This window comes from Olea europaea, chromosome 13 (assembly GCF_002742605.1).
Source record: "Olea europaea var. sylvestris chromosome 13, O_europaea_v1, whole genome shotgun sequence".
NCBI classification, from domain to species: Eukaryota; Viridiplantae; Streptophyta; class Magnoliopsida; order Lamiales; family Oleaceae; genus Olea; species Olea europaea.
Genome location: NC_036249.1, coordinates 13,845,970 through 13,861,893, shown reverse-complemented (window position 1 = coordinate 13,861,893; position 15,924 = coordinate 13,845,970). Strand labels below are relative to the sequence as shown.

At 34.5% G+C, this 15,924-nt stretch overlaps 1 protein-coding gene across 1 annotated transcript in view; it reads right to left on the bottom strand.

Moving 5' to 3' along the window:
* Nucleotides 1-3,210: 3,210 nt before the first annotated feature.
* Nucleotides 3,211-15,924, bottom strand: part of LOC111407678 — a 22,264-nt gene continuing 9,550 nt past the window's right edge. Inside the window, exons 5-13 of the mRNA XM_023037306.1 lie at nucleotides 13,425-13,497; nucleotides 11,023-11,100; nucleotides 10,363-10,520; nucleotides 9,552-9,720; nucleotides 8,274-8,736; nucleotides 7,688-8,068; nucleotides 6,701-6,904; nucleotides 4,270-4,403; nucleotides 3,211-3,545 (exon numbers count right to left, since the gene is read on the bottom strand). Of these exons, the coding sequence (XP_022893074.1) occupies nucleotides 3,374-3,545; nucleotides 4,270-4,403; nucleotides 6,701-6,904; nucleotides 7,688-8,068; nucleotides 8,274-8,736; nucleotides 9,552-9,720; nucleotides 10,363-10,520; nucleotides 11,023-11,100; nucleotides 13,425-13,497 (1,832 nt within the window). The 3' untranslated portion in view covers nucleotides 3,211-3,373. The remainder of the gene's footprint in view (nucleotides 3,546-4,269; nucleotides 4,404-6,700; nucleotides 6,905-7,687; nucleotides 8,069-8,273; nucleotides 8,737-9,551; nucleotides 9,721-10,362; nucleotides 10,521-11,022; nucleotides 11,101-13,424; nucleotides 13,498-15,924) is intronic.

Genomic DNA, 15,924 nt, shown 5'->3' with positions numbered 1-15,924 from the left:
AGAGAGAGAGAGAGAGAGAGAGAGAGAGAGAGAGAGAAATAATTGAAAAGATGTGTAAGCACTGTAGCATGTCAGATCATAATTTCATTTGCAATCAATTCTAAGGTTCTAACTCTGAACTCTTAAATTGTACATTACTTGCGTCCCCCGAAAAATCAATTTGCTTTGATAGATTGCCAGCACTTCCATCCAAGCCATGTTTCTCGATTAAGAACAAGAAAGGTCAAAATCCCTGTTCTCAGCACTTCCATCCAAGGCAAATTCGAGTCGACTAGTGATTTTATATGTTGAGAGTCCGATATGCATTGTGCAAGACTTCAATATACATATAATGTAGGGTGACGGAAAGTTTGACATGAGAAAGGGAACAAAGAAGAAAGGCTACTAGATGGTGTTGGAATTTGAAATTTGATCTTAAAAGTTGACATTATTAAAGAGTAATATAAACATTTATATGTTTTTTAATATTTAGATTTTTAATCAATGTGAAATTTATCTTATAAGCTAGTGATGCCTTCGGTCATTAGACTTTTGTCATCTAGGGTGTAGCATTCGCACTGCTTCGCCTAGCAACACGATGCTTGTATTGCTCTCCCACAACCTTGTTTTCATGGTTTAAGCTGCTCTTATTTCGTTCACCGCTACTACAGGAATCGCTCTTGCTTTCTTTCCTCTGGCTACTAAGAACAACCCCAACGTTCAAACCTCCTTTCTTACCATTAGCAAGAACTTGTTTCAATTGCTTATCATAAGGAATTCAAACAACACAGACAGTAGAGACAGGACCAATTGCTTATCACAAGGAATTCGAACAACAGAAAAAAAAATTAAATTAAAGATGATAAGAAATTAATAAATGTTTCTTGAAAGAGGTAAAATATAGAGTTAAAATAGAAAACATTATTAAAGTGTACGAAGAAGTTTAAAGCCTCTAAATTTAAATACGCTCTTTATATTATACATAAAATATTTTTTATAAATAGAAAGTCTCTTAAATATGCTCTTACTCTATTTTATTTAACCAAAAAAAATAATGCTATTATGATTAAGGCAAATCACTGCGAACAATGAACGATAAAAAAATAAGGAAATCATCTAACCCAACTAAGCAAATCTTCAACCGAAGAAGCAAAAACACAAGATCACCTTATTACCGTCTCGAAAATAAAGCAACAAGAACCACAACTTACAATCAGTAACAATTCAGCAATATCAAACAACCTCATTTGGAAGGAAAATTTTCTACTCCCAATGTACAAAGTGTAATTGTTTAATTGATATGTGTATTAAATAATTGAGACATACTATTTAATTGGAATTTGTAAATGAATGAATAATGCATGTAACAGTTAAATTATAATAAGGATACTGAATCCAATATTTTGAAAATAGTAGAAAATCTTCCATCGGAGGTCAAAAGCAAAATTAGAAGCTAAAATCTATTATGCACAGAAATATAAGTATTCATTATATACGTACAGAAATTTCAACTGCAGAAGAAACGTCTTCCCTCTCCGGTCGGTGTCATATTAAGGATTTTGCCAAGTGCACATAATAAATGTACATAAAGAATGGAGGCAAAAGATTGGTTAAAAAAGTTGATTATATTTTAAACAGGCAAATGATGAAGTGTCACGTGTTATTATGGACACCCCTATATATATGCTTATGTACTTGTAACACCACTCGTCATATTAATTGTGCTACATCACATTATGTCACAAAAAAGTATTTCATTATTACAATGACATACTAAAATATTATTTTATTTTTAAAATATTTAAATGTCACCATATCTAGCCCTTGTTTTAGCCCCATTTCTTGAGAAGAATGAATTTTTAAATAGTATATTGATGGAAATGTGTGATTAAAAAATAAGGAAAAGTTTTGAATTTGCATGTAATATTATTTTATTGAAGAATGTGTGATTGAAATAATGTCAAAACACTGTTAAAAAATGTATTTTTTCAAAAAAATGAGACTCAAACAAGGGCCTATATTTTTGCTAGTCAGATTAACAGACATAAACATAGTGACATGGTTGTACACAAAGCAAAGTGACTTACTTTTGACAATGAAATTTGGCCCATGTTTGATTTGGCTAAAAATCAAATTTTAAATAGAATTAGATCAATAGTTAATCTATACAAATACAAATTGTGAGACTCATAAAAACTATAAATCAAATACAAGTTTGAATAAAAAAAATGAATTTTAAAAAATTGAAGACGAATAGGGACTTAGTTGTCCAAATAAAATTTTACTATACGTCCAATGACCCAATATTCCAAATTACTTGAATCACAAGGAAAAATTCCGTATACGGAAAAAGCCGGCACATTTTCATGGTTACATAGTAAAACTATGAAGTAAGAAGAAAATAAGTGCTCCAAAAGCATCAGTAATATGAGAAGCATACCCAGAAAACGATACCAACAGCAGTAGAGAAAGACTCCCGCTAACAGAAGATTGCGAGAAAATGAAAAGAATCTAAGAACGAATAGAGGTGAAAAAAGGGATTTTCTTGGAGATGAAAAATTGAGTTCTAACAGGATCAAATATTGGCATTTTATACCTCAATGAGCAGTGGGGGCATTCACTTACTACAAGGACATAGGCTAAGGAAAGTAGTACCTACACTTGAGAATTATCCACCACTTAGTCAGCAACCACAACCGTTTCAAAAAGTTAACAACCCACCTAGGATAGCACTCGATACGCAATACTGGACATGCGTATCTGGACAAGGCAGCATAATATAACAGAAAAGATTGACTTCTATTTCTTCATTAACACATGTTGTACTATCCACCTTACCAAACGAATCATGATTGGGTAATAAAATTGTAACACCCCGAATTTTTCTTACTATTTTTCATATGGGGCCTCAATATAATATTTGGTCATTTAGCAAATGGAATGGTCCATGTCTAGTTTTGTCATCACACTAAGTTTAAACATTAAAAGACAAGCTCAACCCACTTATTTGCATAAAAGATTTACTTTGCTTACAAGTACCTTTAAAATTTATCGTAAGTTATTTGGGTTGAATATTTAAGTATTTCAAAAGTTGATAAAATATCTTGGAGCATTACAAAAATAGTGTAGCTTTCTCCTCCATTCCCATTTAGAGGATGCTCCAGCAACAACATAGCTTATAAAACCACAAACCCTACAGTTTCTAAGTCCGATAAACATCACATAACTCGGTGTACAACTTTGCGAGCAGGCTAAAATACATGAGCATTTATAGAAGAATTTTCAACAGCAATAATTCAAATGCATCTTCCCCCCTTTCAAACGCCAAAATGGAAGTTGCACATCAACTTTCTATATATTATCAAACTATACATGCATGAATAGTCATAAAATACTATGATGTATCATTAACAGGATTATCATTTGTCTGTCTACTAGATATGACTCTATCAAGAGTTTCATCAGATACCTTAATTCCACTTGTCTCCAAGTCTGTCACTATGGCAATAGCTGCATCAAGTTCCCCAATATCCAAACAAAGACTGATGATTTCATCGTACATTGGGCTGCAATAAATGTACAATTAGCAACAAGTAATCTGCTGGAAAATAATTTCAATAAAAAAATATTAACCATGTGTTAATTAGGACACACTTTCAACCAAGAGTCTAGCAAATCGTCAGGTTAAAATGATTGCAAGTTGTAAAAAGGAAAAAGAGACTTTACTAATCTTCCCATAGAAGATTAGTTCCTCTTCATAATTCACTTCATTTTCTCAAGTGTTTTCACTTATTTATTTCTTAGGAAACCATCTTGTAATTTCATGTCTTGCAAATATAATCTATCTAGGGTAAAACACAACGTAAAAAATGTTACCAATTCACAGTTACTAGAAGATTGGTCCTATAAACAATATGATAGATGATTCATATCTACTTATGTAATTATCTACCAAGGTCCAAATTTTGATACATGACATTTAGGACAAGAAAATTTAGGTTAGGGAAAATCTGGAGCCATATTCAGATCAGGGTGTCTTATGTTGCAGATTTACATTCTTGTTCAATTGACATTTATAAAAAATTTCCACCTGAATAGAAGAAATGCTTTTCTGCATCAAAAATGGTACCATGAATCACATTTTTAAAACAATAAAGAGAACAATCTTCCTAAATACAAGAACATTGATTTTCAACTCCCAACCTATTTTTCTTTTTCTATTTCTCTGTCGACGGCAGGAAATAAAAATAAAAATAAAAAAGTTAAATTCCACCAAAACCTTTATCTCACCTGCCAAACACATGACCAAGACGATGTGTTGTCTGCAAAATTTGTAAGAAGGCAGAAGGCATAGGAGCTCGTATAGCAGCTCGAAGTACCATAGCACAGTCACCAATGGTTGGTGTTCCACCCAATTCAATTACCTGAAATATCACCCAATAATTTGCTCACTTCTGAAGCCAGAATGCAAAGAAAGCAGTCTACAGTACAGCTAAATGCAATGTCAAATAACATTAATACTTCATGTCATTAAAGTCAAACGAGAGGGATAAAAGCAAATCAGAAGGTTGTTATCATCTCATTATAAAAAGAACAGTTCATATGAAATTGCCCCAGATGTGAAAAGATCCCAGATACTTGGTCTAGCATTTATATTGCAAACATTCTAGACAAGCATCCATATATATTTTCAAATGCCATGGTCATTAACATAACACGATCAAATATAAGTCATTATCAGTAATCACTGATTTGCAAACTCTTAGTAGTGTAATCGGAGAAGGTGTAATTCATTAATGAGACTCCAATTGTCTGAGTTCCTGATAAATAGTAGATACTATGATACAACCTTTGTGTTTCTAACATAATGAACAACCGGACATAAACACAATCTGGACGTCTATATATGTAAGAGAGAGAGAGAGAGAGAGAGAGAGTTTTGCTCTTCCTCATATTGATTTTGATTCTTTTGATTCCTTTATGCAATTTTAGCAAAAAGGAGTGATACAAAAAATCGTAGAAAAAGTTGGTATACCACAAAATGCAAGCAATCAATGATATATAAAGTGACCCAATACATTTTTTAACCTATTTATCACCTGAAAAACGAGGAATTTAACAGACATAGGCCATTGGGCATAAAAAAGAGGCACTCTTCCGGCATTATGAAACATAAGGCCTTATGTGCCTATCGAGCACTTTAATAATTTTAACTGCCTTCACAGTAAAGAATCTAAAAATCAAAACAAAAACCACTTCAAGCTACACTAAATCCTTTTTTATTTCAGCAGCACCAAGCCTATAATAACTCCTTCCTTATGTTAATAATATTTAAGGTTTACTATTATGGGAAACGAAGAATTACTGAAATGAAAAATGGTGGGAAACTGAAGTTTCTTGTTGGCTACTCAGATTTTGAATCTCTTAAACATTCAGTTTCATACGCCTACTTTTATTTCTGATATATGAAACCTCTTTTACTTTGCTAAAAATGGTCTGAACAGTGTAGGACATTTACAATGATTTTAGATGCCAGGACCTTAGTTTACATGTCTAAACTTGACATTCAATCAACGTGTAGGAGTACAATTTTCTCAATTAAGTCAGAATTTGACTCCTGATTTGGCTTAAGAATAGCGTTCACGTGAACTATCACAAAAATCTGGTTCAAGTTACTTTACTCGATCCCACTCTTTAAACACAACCCAATCAAGTCTATTTTACTTCAAAATTTGAACGCCCACCTGACTCTTATTCAACAAACTCAACTAGGCTCTAGTCTATACCAAAGGAAAAAGTATATCTTCACTTGAATGTCATTCTGATAGCAGAACAGGGGTTAAGTGTTCACTCTGCAGTGAAAAATAGGAAATCGCTGAAAAATTGTTCAAATCTCATAGTATTTATCATGACAACCAACAATGGGCGCATACAATTAAACACATATCTAGCCAAGTTTAATTTAAAACTATTGTATCACTTCCCCCAAAACATAAAAAATTACTACAAATGAAACAAAATTTATAAGAAATTGAAAGTAGAATAAACAACAATGTATTTGGTCTTAGAGCAGGTTTATTTAGAGGGAAAAAGCATATATCATTTGATAGATTCACATTGAAAGAAAATATTAGGAGAAAAGAATAAAAAATTAAAGGAAATTAAAGCTGTCCCTTTCAGTAAGAGTGATTTCAACATTTCACGAGCCACAACATAACTAAAGAGCCTCTTGCATTTTGGACGTCAAAAAGAAGCTACCAAAAAAATAAAAAAATAAAAATCTAGAAAACAATCCAATTGCCAAAACCACAAGACTATTTTCACTGTCACATTACGGAGATACAATTGTAAGAATATTAGTTGCATGAAAATTCGATTGATCTTCTGCTTACTCTTGTACATTTTGGTCAAGATGACCAACAAAAACCTGTAACTGGACTAACTGTCAAGCTCCCATGAACGAACCATCAATTGCAAATTCAATCAACATGAGATGTTTCTGAATAAATTCTCAGTAAGTTTGATTATGGAAAAAGAAAAATGATAAAAAAAAATTTAGCTATGATTCATGGAATGGAAAAATAGGTAATTATTGGGAAAGGAAACAATGGTCAAGATGAGAACTGGAAAAGCAATGGCAATTATTTAATAAAATCCCTTGTATAAAATTGAGAAACCAAATTAATATGAGAGGAGAGACTGCAAACAAGACATGATTTACCTTTGTCATTAATTTAACAGCCAATTTGACTTCCCACTCCTGTGACCATCTCTGAGGGGCTTTGTTCTTCAAGTCCTTTTCCCATGTCCAACCCCAAGCATCAGCTATTGTGTACATATCTGATACATCAAAAACTTTCCTGTTCCTCAGCTCCTTAAAAGCTTCATGAATATCTTCAGGAAACCAGTCATCATCAGCATCATCCTGTATTCATATATATTAGATATCTTTGACCCAATCTGAGGAGCTTGACATTATGTACAAGATTGGACAAGGCAAAGATCATAGCAGTCTTATTTCCAGTTGGAATTGGCAACACAATGAAGTTTCTAATCAATTACATCAACTAGTGTACAATGAGCAACTCTCAGAGTCTCTTCAGTTTGGACAAAACAACCCTCGTACAGTAATCGTCCATGTTATGATCCTAGCACTAAAGTCGCTATATTTTTAAAATTATTGACTAAAAAAAAAAAAAACGAACTGCTTAAAAAAATGTAAATGACTTCAAATTGTTGTTGCCTTTCAATACTTAATTTATCATAGATGAGGTATAATTTTGTTTCAAAATGTTGCTAAAATTCACCAACCAAAGGATGTTCAGTCAAGGAATTTATAAAAAAAAACATGCATAGTTTTCACCAATTCCTAAGGTACTGGGTTCAATGTCTGATAACAGTGTTTCATGATAAAAACAACTAAACGCAATTTTGTATGAAATTGCCATTTCCACTTAATTGTCCATGTGGAAGAAAGAAAACTAGACTTTCTCAACAACCGCGTCTGGTTGCCTGTATTTTTTGAACTCCTTATCTCAAAATCCTAAGAATTCAGGGAATATAATAAATGCAGAGTTCAAGCTACTTCATACACAAATCTGACTATCACCATGGCAAAACTAAAATATTATGATTAAGGCATTAACTTTAACTTGTATCAAGTGGGTAGCAACTAGAAACATTGATAGAAGATCATAAGCTTTTATACCTCCACTGATACCCGGGAAACCCTTCTCCTTGATTTTCTTGATGAGCCAGTAGTGTGGTCAGAGTCTTTCAATAATTGCACTCCAATCATTTGAGGAGGTTTCGCAGCTTCAACTTCCTTATCTTTCACTCTCTCATCCGCTTGGCTTTCAGTTTGTTCCACTTCTTCCTCTTCATTGGCCTCATCATCTTCAACCTCATTTGCAACATCATCACCAACATCTGCATCATCAGAGCTATCAGCATTTTCAAATTCTTCCACTTCTATTGATTTGCTATGATTTTCATTTAAGCCCTCTCCAAGAAAACGACGTCTCCAGAACTCTGTATTTCCTTCTTCCAACTTGATTCGTGATATTATTTCATCCAACTCTCCGTCAACCTGATACGTCGATAATTTTATTATCAACTACGGAACAAAGAATTTGTATTTGTCTGTAAATAAATTATACAGCATTTAGTAGATATATATAGTCAAGGAACAAATTGTGCATAATATAGCATAACTGAAGCATCTAATCAGAATAAATAAATGCTAGTGGAAACGAAATCGCCTAGGAAAAGGAAAATATGATTTCAAAAATAACCTCTTCTTCTTCCTCTTCAACAGGAGGAACCCAAAGGGGCCGACCTCTAGAGCGATTTATTCTCCTTGCTTTTTGTACACGCTGGTAGAGCACATTTCTAGTACCATCAGTTGGCAGACCTTGAGCTTCCAGCTCTTCCTTTAGCTCTGACACTATCATTTTACTAGCAGCTTTCGGTTTTAAGGCATTCTGTTCAGGACCTTTAACAATTTTCTTTAATCTCTCCTCAACTCTAATGTAGTCAGATTCAGATACATTCCCTAATATTGAAGGTCCTTCATTGCGTAAAGTTTTCAAAAGCTTCCGATGATGCATTTTCCATTCTTCTAGACATCTTTGTTTGAAAGAGGTTTCCATGGGGCTAGAGTATACGAAACCATCAGTATCAGGATCCAGAGGTGTTTTTCCTCTACGTGGAACCCATCTCTTACGTTCACCTGTAAGCCCACCTTCCTCGATGTACCTAGTTTGTGGCCAAATCAGCAATAGTTTCTTACAAAAGCTAAAACTGAATTATATTTTCTTGGTTTTGTTATTTCATACAAGTGATGTGGAAGTTAAAAGCACATCATACCAATGTTCAATTAACAAGAGGAAAAATTGAGAAAGTTCAAACAACAAAAATCATCAGAGAGAGACAGTGCATTGTGATAACGTAGCAAAAGAAGTTTGAGAGCATCAGACTAACGGCTTTACAAAATTAGCCTTTTCGAAGAAATTTCTCATGAAACATTTGAACATGTTACTGAAGATATGGAACTTGCATCACTCATTGCTACTGACAAGTTCTGACTACTTATTTCCTTTTTTTTCCCTGTTCTACAAACGGACCAGACAATGACCCGGAAAAGATCGAGGTAAAGGGTCAAACTGGTGGTCAATAAATAAATAAAAACAACCCGCCATTTGGGGTTTAACTAGCTGGATTTGGGGGTGAACCAGAAGGTTCTGAGTTGTTATTTTTAACAGGTTCTAAATTTCTGGTTTTTTACATACAGTTCCCAGTAAAACTGGACGGTCCAGTGAGGCATTTATAACACTGCTTTCTTTAGACAGAGGTAATTTGCATTGAACCATTACTGAAATCAGAGCATCATACGATGAATGAGAACTATGGATTATTAGAAATGGTGATAAAAGATTGTTTGGGTCAGGGCACCTGCTCCAATTCTGTGCCCTGCTAACCTGAATTCTCAAGTTATCCACAGAGATTCATTCAACTCATGATGGCAAATAGCTAGAATGCATGATTGATTAATATGAATGAAAACAGGAAACCTGCCAATGTAATCAATCTCATATCCAATTTCTGCTTCTTCTTGCAAAGGTTCAATCCATGAGCTAACTAGCGTCCGATATTTCCTGCTGAGGATCATGGCTCGAGGTGGAATTTGTTGGTTATCTTTCGCCATAGCTTCAAGAGCTTCTAGTAACTCAATAACTCTTCCTAATTTCAAATGTAATAATCAATTAAAAATGATGTCATTGAAGAGATCCCAAGAAAAGATTGACAGGATTAGATAGACAATTGCGAGCTTTCTAAATAAGATAGAACAACATTCCACTAACCGGTCACGTATTCTACAAAACTTCAGGAAAAGCTATGCAGTTATGAAGATGACAGCAGAGTAACAATGTCTTTTTATTGACTTTTTCAGATCAATGTATCGAGTATTAACTTAATACTTACTGATTCAATCTCTGGTCAACTAAATAATAGGTGAAAGCAAAGAAAGGACTTTGAACCAACATTTTTTTCAAACTTTTGAAAAAATGAAATGTGTTGTGAATTCTTAAAATGAAATACTAATTACCATGAGTAATATGAATACAAGTGAGATGATTTCAGCAAAAATACCAAGCATGGTCTTCTTCAGTACCATCATCAATTCTTAATTTTCTTTATAATCTAAGCAGGTCCATCCATGTTCTGATGAGCACAAAGATGATTTCTGCGACATTTATTGCCTAATTTACCCCCTTGACATAAAATGGAATTCATCTTACATAACCCATGTTATCCTAACTGAGATGGAGGAAGCCCAAAAAGAAAGGTGAGAGGGGGAATGGGAGAGAGAGTAAATCATACCTTCTCTACATAAAGCTCGAAGATATAAAGAAAGTGGATCCCCATATTTCCCCTCGTTGTGCAAAATTTTTGTTCCACCTTCAAAGTTTTTGAGTGCACGGAAATGACGAATGGCTTCTCGTACGACACAGTACTTCGTAAAGCACTCTACCAACAATCTAAAGAAGAAGAGCAGAATCACCAACCCACAATTTAAAGGGTGAAAACAAGTCTTGGCTTTATTGCCAACAATTTTGAGGTAAAGCATACCCTCTACACCTTCACGTTTTATACTTTTGGCCCATCAATTAATGAATACATGCCAAAAACATATCGGGACCTCACTTTCGCCACAAATTACATCATCGGCTACTTTTATTATGTTGCACAAAGAAATCCCTTCTTGTCTGATTCTAGTTCCACTATCTCTTTAATTTCAGATTGTAAAAATTATGAAATTCTCACCCCAGTCTTCAGCGCAATCTTTTGCAGGAGGCAAAAAATATTTTCAACTAAGATATGAAGATGATCATGTAAAGGAATTATCCTCCAATAGTTAAGATCCATGGCATGTAACATTCAAAGATTGATGCTGAATTTAGTTTTTCCCAAAAATTACTGCAAAATTAATTGAGAAAGAAACATGGATTCCTGCATCAATGTTAAAAGAAGTCATCTTACGCATAGGTTCTCACGTTAGGTTGCAAGCGCTTGTAATCTTCAACCATCATCCCTAGTAACTCAGCAACATCTTGAACCCTACAATGTTGTAAGCATAATCTTAGTACTTCATATACTATTATAACAAAGATATGTAGAGTATCAATAGCAAATGTTTCACCTTTTATAGTTTATCAGAAATATGCTTGTTATGGAAAGATAAACTCCTATCACATTACAATTTGTTGTTATTTTCCTTAACAAACAACAGAAATTGGTAACTTGAAATTCCAAGCAAAACGAAACATTTCATTTGTAGATATCTTTTCTATCTATTTACAAGAATTTCTGTTTGAAAATAGCAGCATATGAGTTTCCCTATTACTCATTATTCAGTATCCAGTAAAGTTCAACATTGTAATGCTGCCTAATAGTGCTTGTTAGACTTACTGAACATAAAAGAACTAACAGAACATACTCCACAGCTCAGAAGTAATTCTGCAGTTACATAGAATATTAGTTACAAAAGCACTAGTAACTTGCATTCTTCTACTCTTTCATACATTATAAACCATCGAAATTGCATCTCTAGCAGCAGTCCAGAGGAAGAAAGTCACTTCCTCGGGAGCATTAATAAGTCGGATAATCTTCCATGTTAACATATAAAAGTTCCACAAAACAATCCTTCCAACCCCACTACATTTGAAGATAAGTCCCAAAATATAGCACTAACCCCAGAACCGAATCCAATTCCCTATCTCATAATCCCTTTCTGAACATCACAACCCATTTGCTGCACTAGGACACTAATGTCCTTGTTAGAAGATATGTTAAAAAATATAGGAGAATTGAGTTTTAAAGCCAACTAACCACACCAAGGTTTAAGCCTTCTATTATGTTTGATGAAGGGGCTTGAAGATAACAAATAGGGCATACAAGAAAAGATGAAAGGCGTTTGCTTGGAGGCCATGATCCAGAAGACTCATTTAGCAGTCATCATAGATGCTAACATGAGAGTGAGAGTTAGTGTCAAACTCCAACTGTTGAGGCACTGTAATCATAATTGACATCTTTTGTAGATTTGCTGGGTAAGTGGGAAAAAAAAAAAAAAAGTCACTTTCACACTATTTTCCATCTTTTGTGGAGCAAAACTAATTTTCCTGATTTCCTCTTTAATTTAGCATAACGGAAGGCAAGTAACTACCAAAGAACATAACAAACTCAACAGTAGTATAATTTTAACTCGGGAACTCATAAGCCCATGTCAAAGCATTGCCAAGATGGCTGATGTTCCCGTGGATACTAAGGCTCAGGAAAATATATGTTGACACTGAGCCATATTTGCATCCATTTTTGCCTCTGAGACACGGTTTGCAAAGTTTTACTTGAGAACGTTAACATATGTGATTAAGGAAGTGGCACAAATTTCTCTGCAGAAAGCATTTATGAACTGATATTGGTGGTATGAGTCATAGAACTCTTGAGACAACAGTTGGATTTGCAAGGCCAATTGAGCTTGTGCATGCAAAGAAGAGAATTCCCAGTTATTAGACTAAAATATTTGAATACGAAGTTACAATTTTTTACCACATGACTAAATCTAAGAGACATCAAATTTGTTGTGGGAATTGAAATACACCAGTTCACACCCAAGTATCCTTTCTAAATCATCCCCTCTAACAAAAATACAAGGTATCAATGAATAGTCTCAACCCCCATCTAACACAAATGCAAGGTAAACCCCATTTAATCCAAATCTTAAATCCAGTCCTATGCCAAAAAATCAGTTCAATACGTGATCACTTAACTGGTATAAAATTTTGGTTGACAGAAATACGGCATCTGGAAAGAATTATAACAAACTTTTCAAATAAGTTAAGAAACACTTGCACTCAAATAGTGCAGTTGCAATCCCTCAGATTCCCATGTTCTAACAGAATTAAGGAGTCACAGATTACTATGATGATGTCATTTATTCCCAAAGAATTCTTCCCTACATATCATTTTTAACAAAAGTCATCAAGCATGAACATTACTACCATCCTTTTTGAAGCCAAACAACTTACCCTCTCATCTGATCACAGAGCTAGAGTTCTCACCTGGATATCTCCAGAATAACCAATTTTAATAATCTAGTTCAGACTTTCTTGTGTTCCATGACAATTAGTGTCAAACATAAGGAAAAGGAGAATACAAAAAGACACCCTCAGTCCATGATACACCAATTAAACGGATATCAGCAGTCTGCACAAGCAGTATAACCAGAGTGATTGGTAACAATCCCAGGGCCCGGACTAGACAGGCTGGATTGAATCATATTTATACTAGTAAGCCAATTTGACAGAAAAAAGGGGCTACCCGTTTTAAGTTGATGAAATAACAACTAAGAATACAAATATATGCAGTATGTATGAAGAAAATACCTATCGTAAGACTCAGCTCTTGTATATGCTTGGATCACCCAATTATATGTCTCTGTGTCGGGTTTCATGAAAGCTAACAACAAAAAGCAACCATGAGTCCAAAGAAATGCCAGAAAACATTGAACGAAATAATGAGTTTATTTAAACAGCAAAAAGGGTAAATTCAATTTTCTTCTCCTTGAACTTTAAATGCCCTTTCACAGAGTTTGAATATCAGATGCCACAAAATTCCAGTGGAGAAGATTTCTAAAGGGGCAGGATAACATAGCAGTTGAAGGAAGTGAACTCAAGCCATTTTATGATGCATAAGAAGCAAAAGGTACCAAAGACCATAAACAAATCTATATCGAAAAAATTGCATCCCTGAAATAGACTATGAAGATGAAATGTCAGCATCTCATTACGGAAAGACAGATTCTCTAAAAACAAGCACGCTTGCATTTCAAACAAGGGAACTGTAGAAAAGGACCAAGAATGGAAAGGGGACAAGTTATAGTAATTGTAATTGATTAGAGATTGTAGTTTTGGATACTTCGTAGGTTAATTTGCTTCCTAACTTAAAAGATAAGTCTTCCTTTCATTCTTCATCCTATGTATATAAATAGTTTCTATAATATATCGAAGCAGAGAGAGTATTTTTTTTCTCAATTCCGTGTCTTTTTCATGGTATAAGAGTTTAACTTGTTCGAACCTAGCAAATTATGGTAGAATTCCCTGCCAACAGCACAAGGTCGACAACCTCAGAACCGAAGTAGAGGTTAACCCCTCAATTGGTCCCAATGCATTCAATAATTCCTCGTTTCAACTCACTGTCGAGAAATTGAATAGGAAAAATTTTGAAGAACGATGAAATTGGTAATTGATGGAAAAGGGAAGCTAGGTTATCTTGTTAGCAAAACAAAGAAGCCAGCAGACGCAACATTACTATAACGGTGGAACTCTGAGAACTCCATTGTAACTGCTTGGCTCATGAACTCCACAATACCTTCTATAAGTAAAACCTATCCCTTCCTTCCAACTAAGAAAGATGTTTAGGATGCCGTAAAGAACACTTACTTAGACGTCGAAAAAGCATCACAAAGTTTCAAACTTAGGACCCATTTATAATAGAACAAACAGGGGACAAGAGATGTTACAGAATACTTCATAGAAATGACATCTCTTTGACAAGATCTCGACTTAAGCAATGAAGAAGAGTGTAAGTGTCCTAAAGACATTGCTTTGTACAAAACGAAGCATGAAAATGAAAGGATCTATGCAATTCTCGCAAGCCTGAATCGCTAGCTAGATGAGGTCATAAGTCGAATTCTAGGGCAATGCCCACTACCGTCTACACACGAGGTGTTTGCGGAGGTACGTTGTTAGGGCTGGGCAAATCTCTCGAACCGAACCGACCGAACCGAACCCGAACCGAACCGAACCCGACGGTTCTTGGCGAATTAAATACCCGAACGGGTATCTGAATTGAGAACCGACGGGTACGGTTCGGTTCTCGGTTCTATACCAAGAACCGAAGAACCGAATGAGAACCGAATCTTTCTAACTTTTTTTTTTATTGAAGAAATAAAATGTTTTTTATTTTAATTTTTTTCAAACAAATTAACAAATTAAAAATTTCTAAAAAACAATTTTGGCCCAATAATTATTTCATTTCTAATTTTTTAACCTTTGGCCCAACCCATTTTATTGTTTAATTTCTAATTTTTCTAACTTTTGGCCCAACAATCAACTACCCAAGTCCAACTAAATAACTAATAAGTAATAAGTAAAATAAGATAACCTACTCAATCCCACTCCCACCGTCTCTAACTCTCTGTGCCGGCCGTTCCCTTCAGCTCTAGTCTCAACATTTCATACCGTCCCAGAAAATCCATACAATCGCTGACCCGGAGTTCTCATACCGTCCGATTTCGTTTGCTGCCTTCCAGATTTCGAATTTTAGGTGAGTTCTTTCACGGTGTCTTTATTTTCAGTTTTCGGCTTTTCGCTTTCAGTTTTATTTTCAATTTTCAGTTGGATGTTTTATTTTCAATTTTTAGTTTTTGCTTTCAGTTTTATTTTCTGAAGAAAGGAATCAGAGGGTAACAATATCTCATGAAGCAGAGAAAAAAGTTTCTGAATTTAGAGGTGTTGAGAATTATGTTGAGGAAAAGAAACCTGAATTCTTTTTGAAATTTAAGTTCCCGACGTTTGAAGAATTTATTAGATGCAATAAAGAAAAAGAAAAATTATTTGATTTAGAAGCAATTCCATTTGGGAGTTCTAATAACCATGAGTTCATATCCGGGAATTGTTTTGGCAGCTTCATTGATCAACCCGGGACTTCTCGCACTAAAGAAGATGAAATATATAGAAATGGAGATTCCCCTGAGAGTTCTGAGACTGTTGTTGATGAGGTTTTTTTGGATGAGATTTCGGGAAAAGTTGGTGTTCGAGATGAAGTGAAAGACGATTGGAATAACGTTATATGTGACAGAGAGGAATGCGAGAAAAATGAACC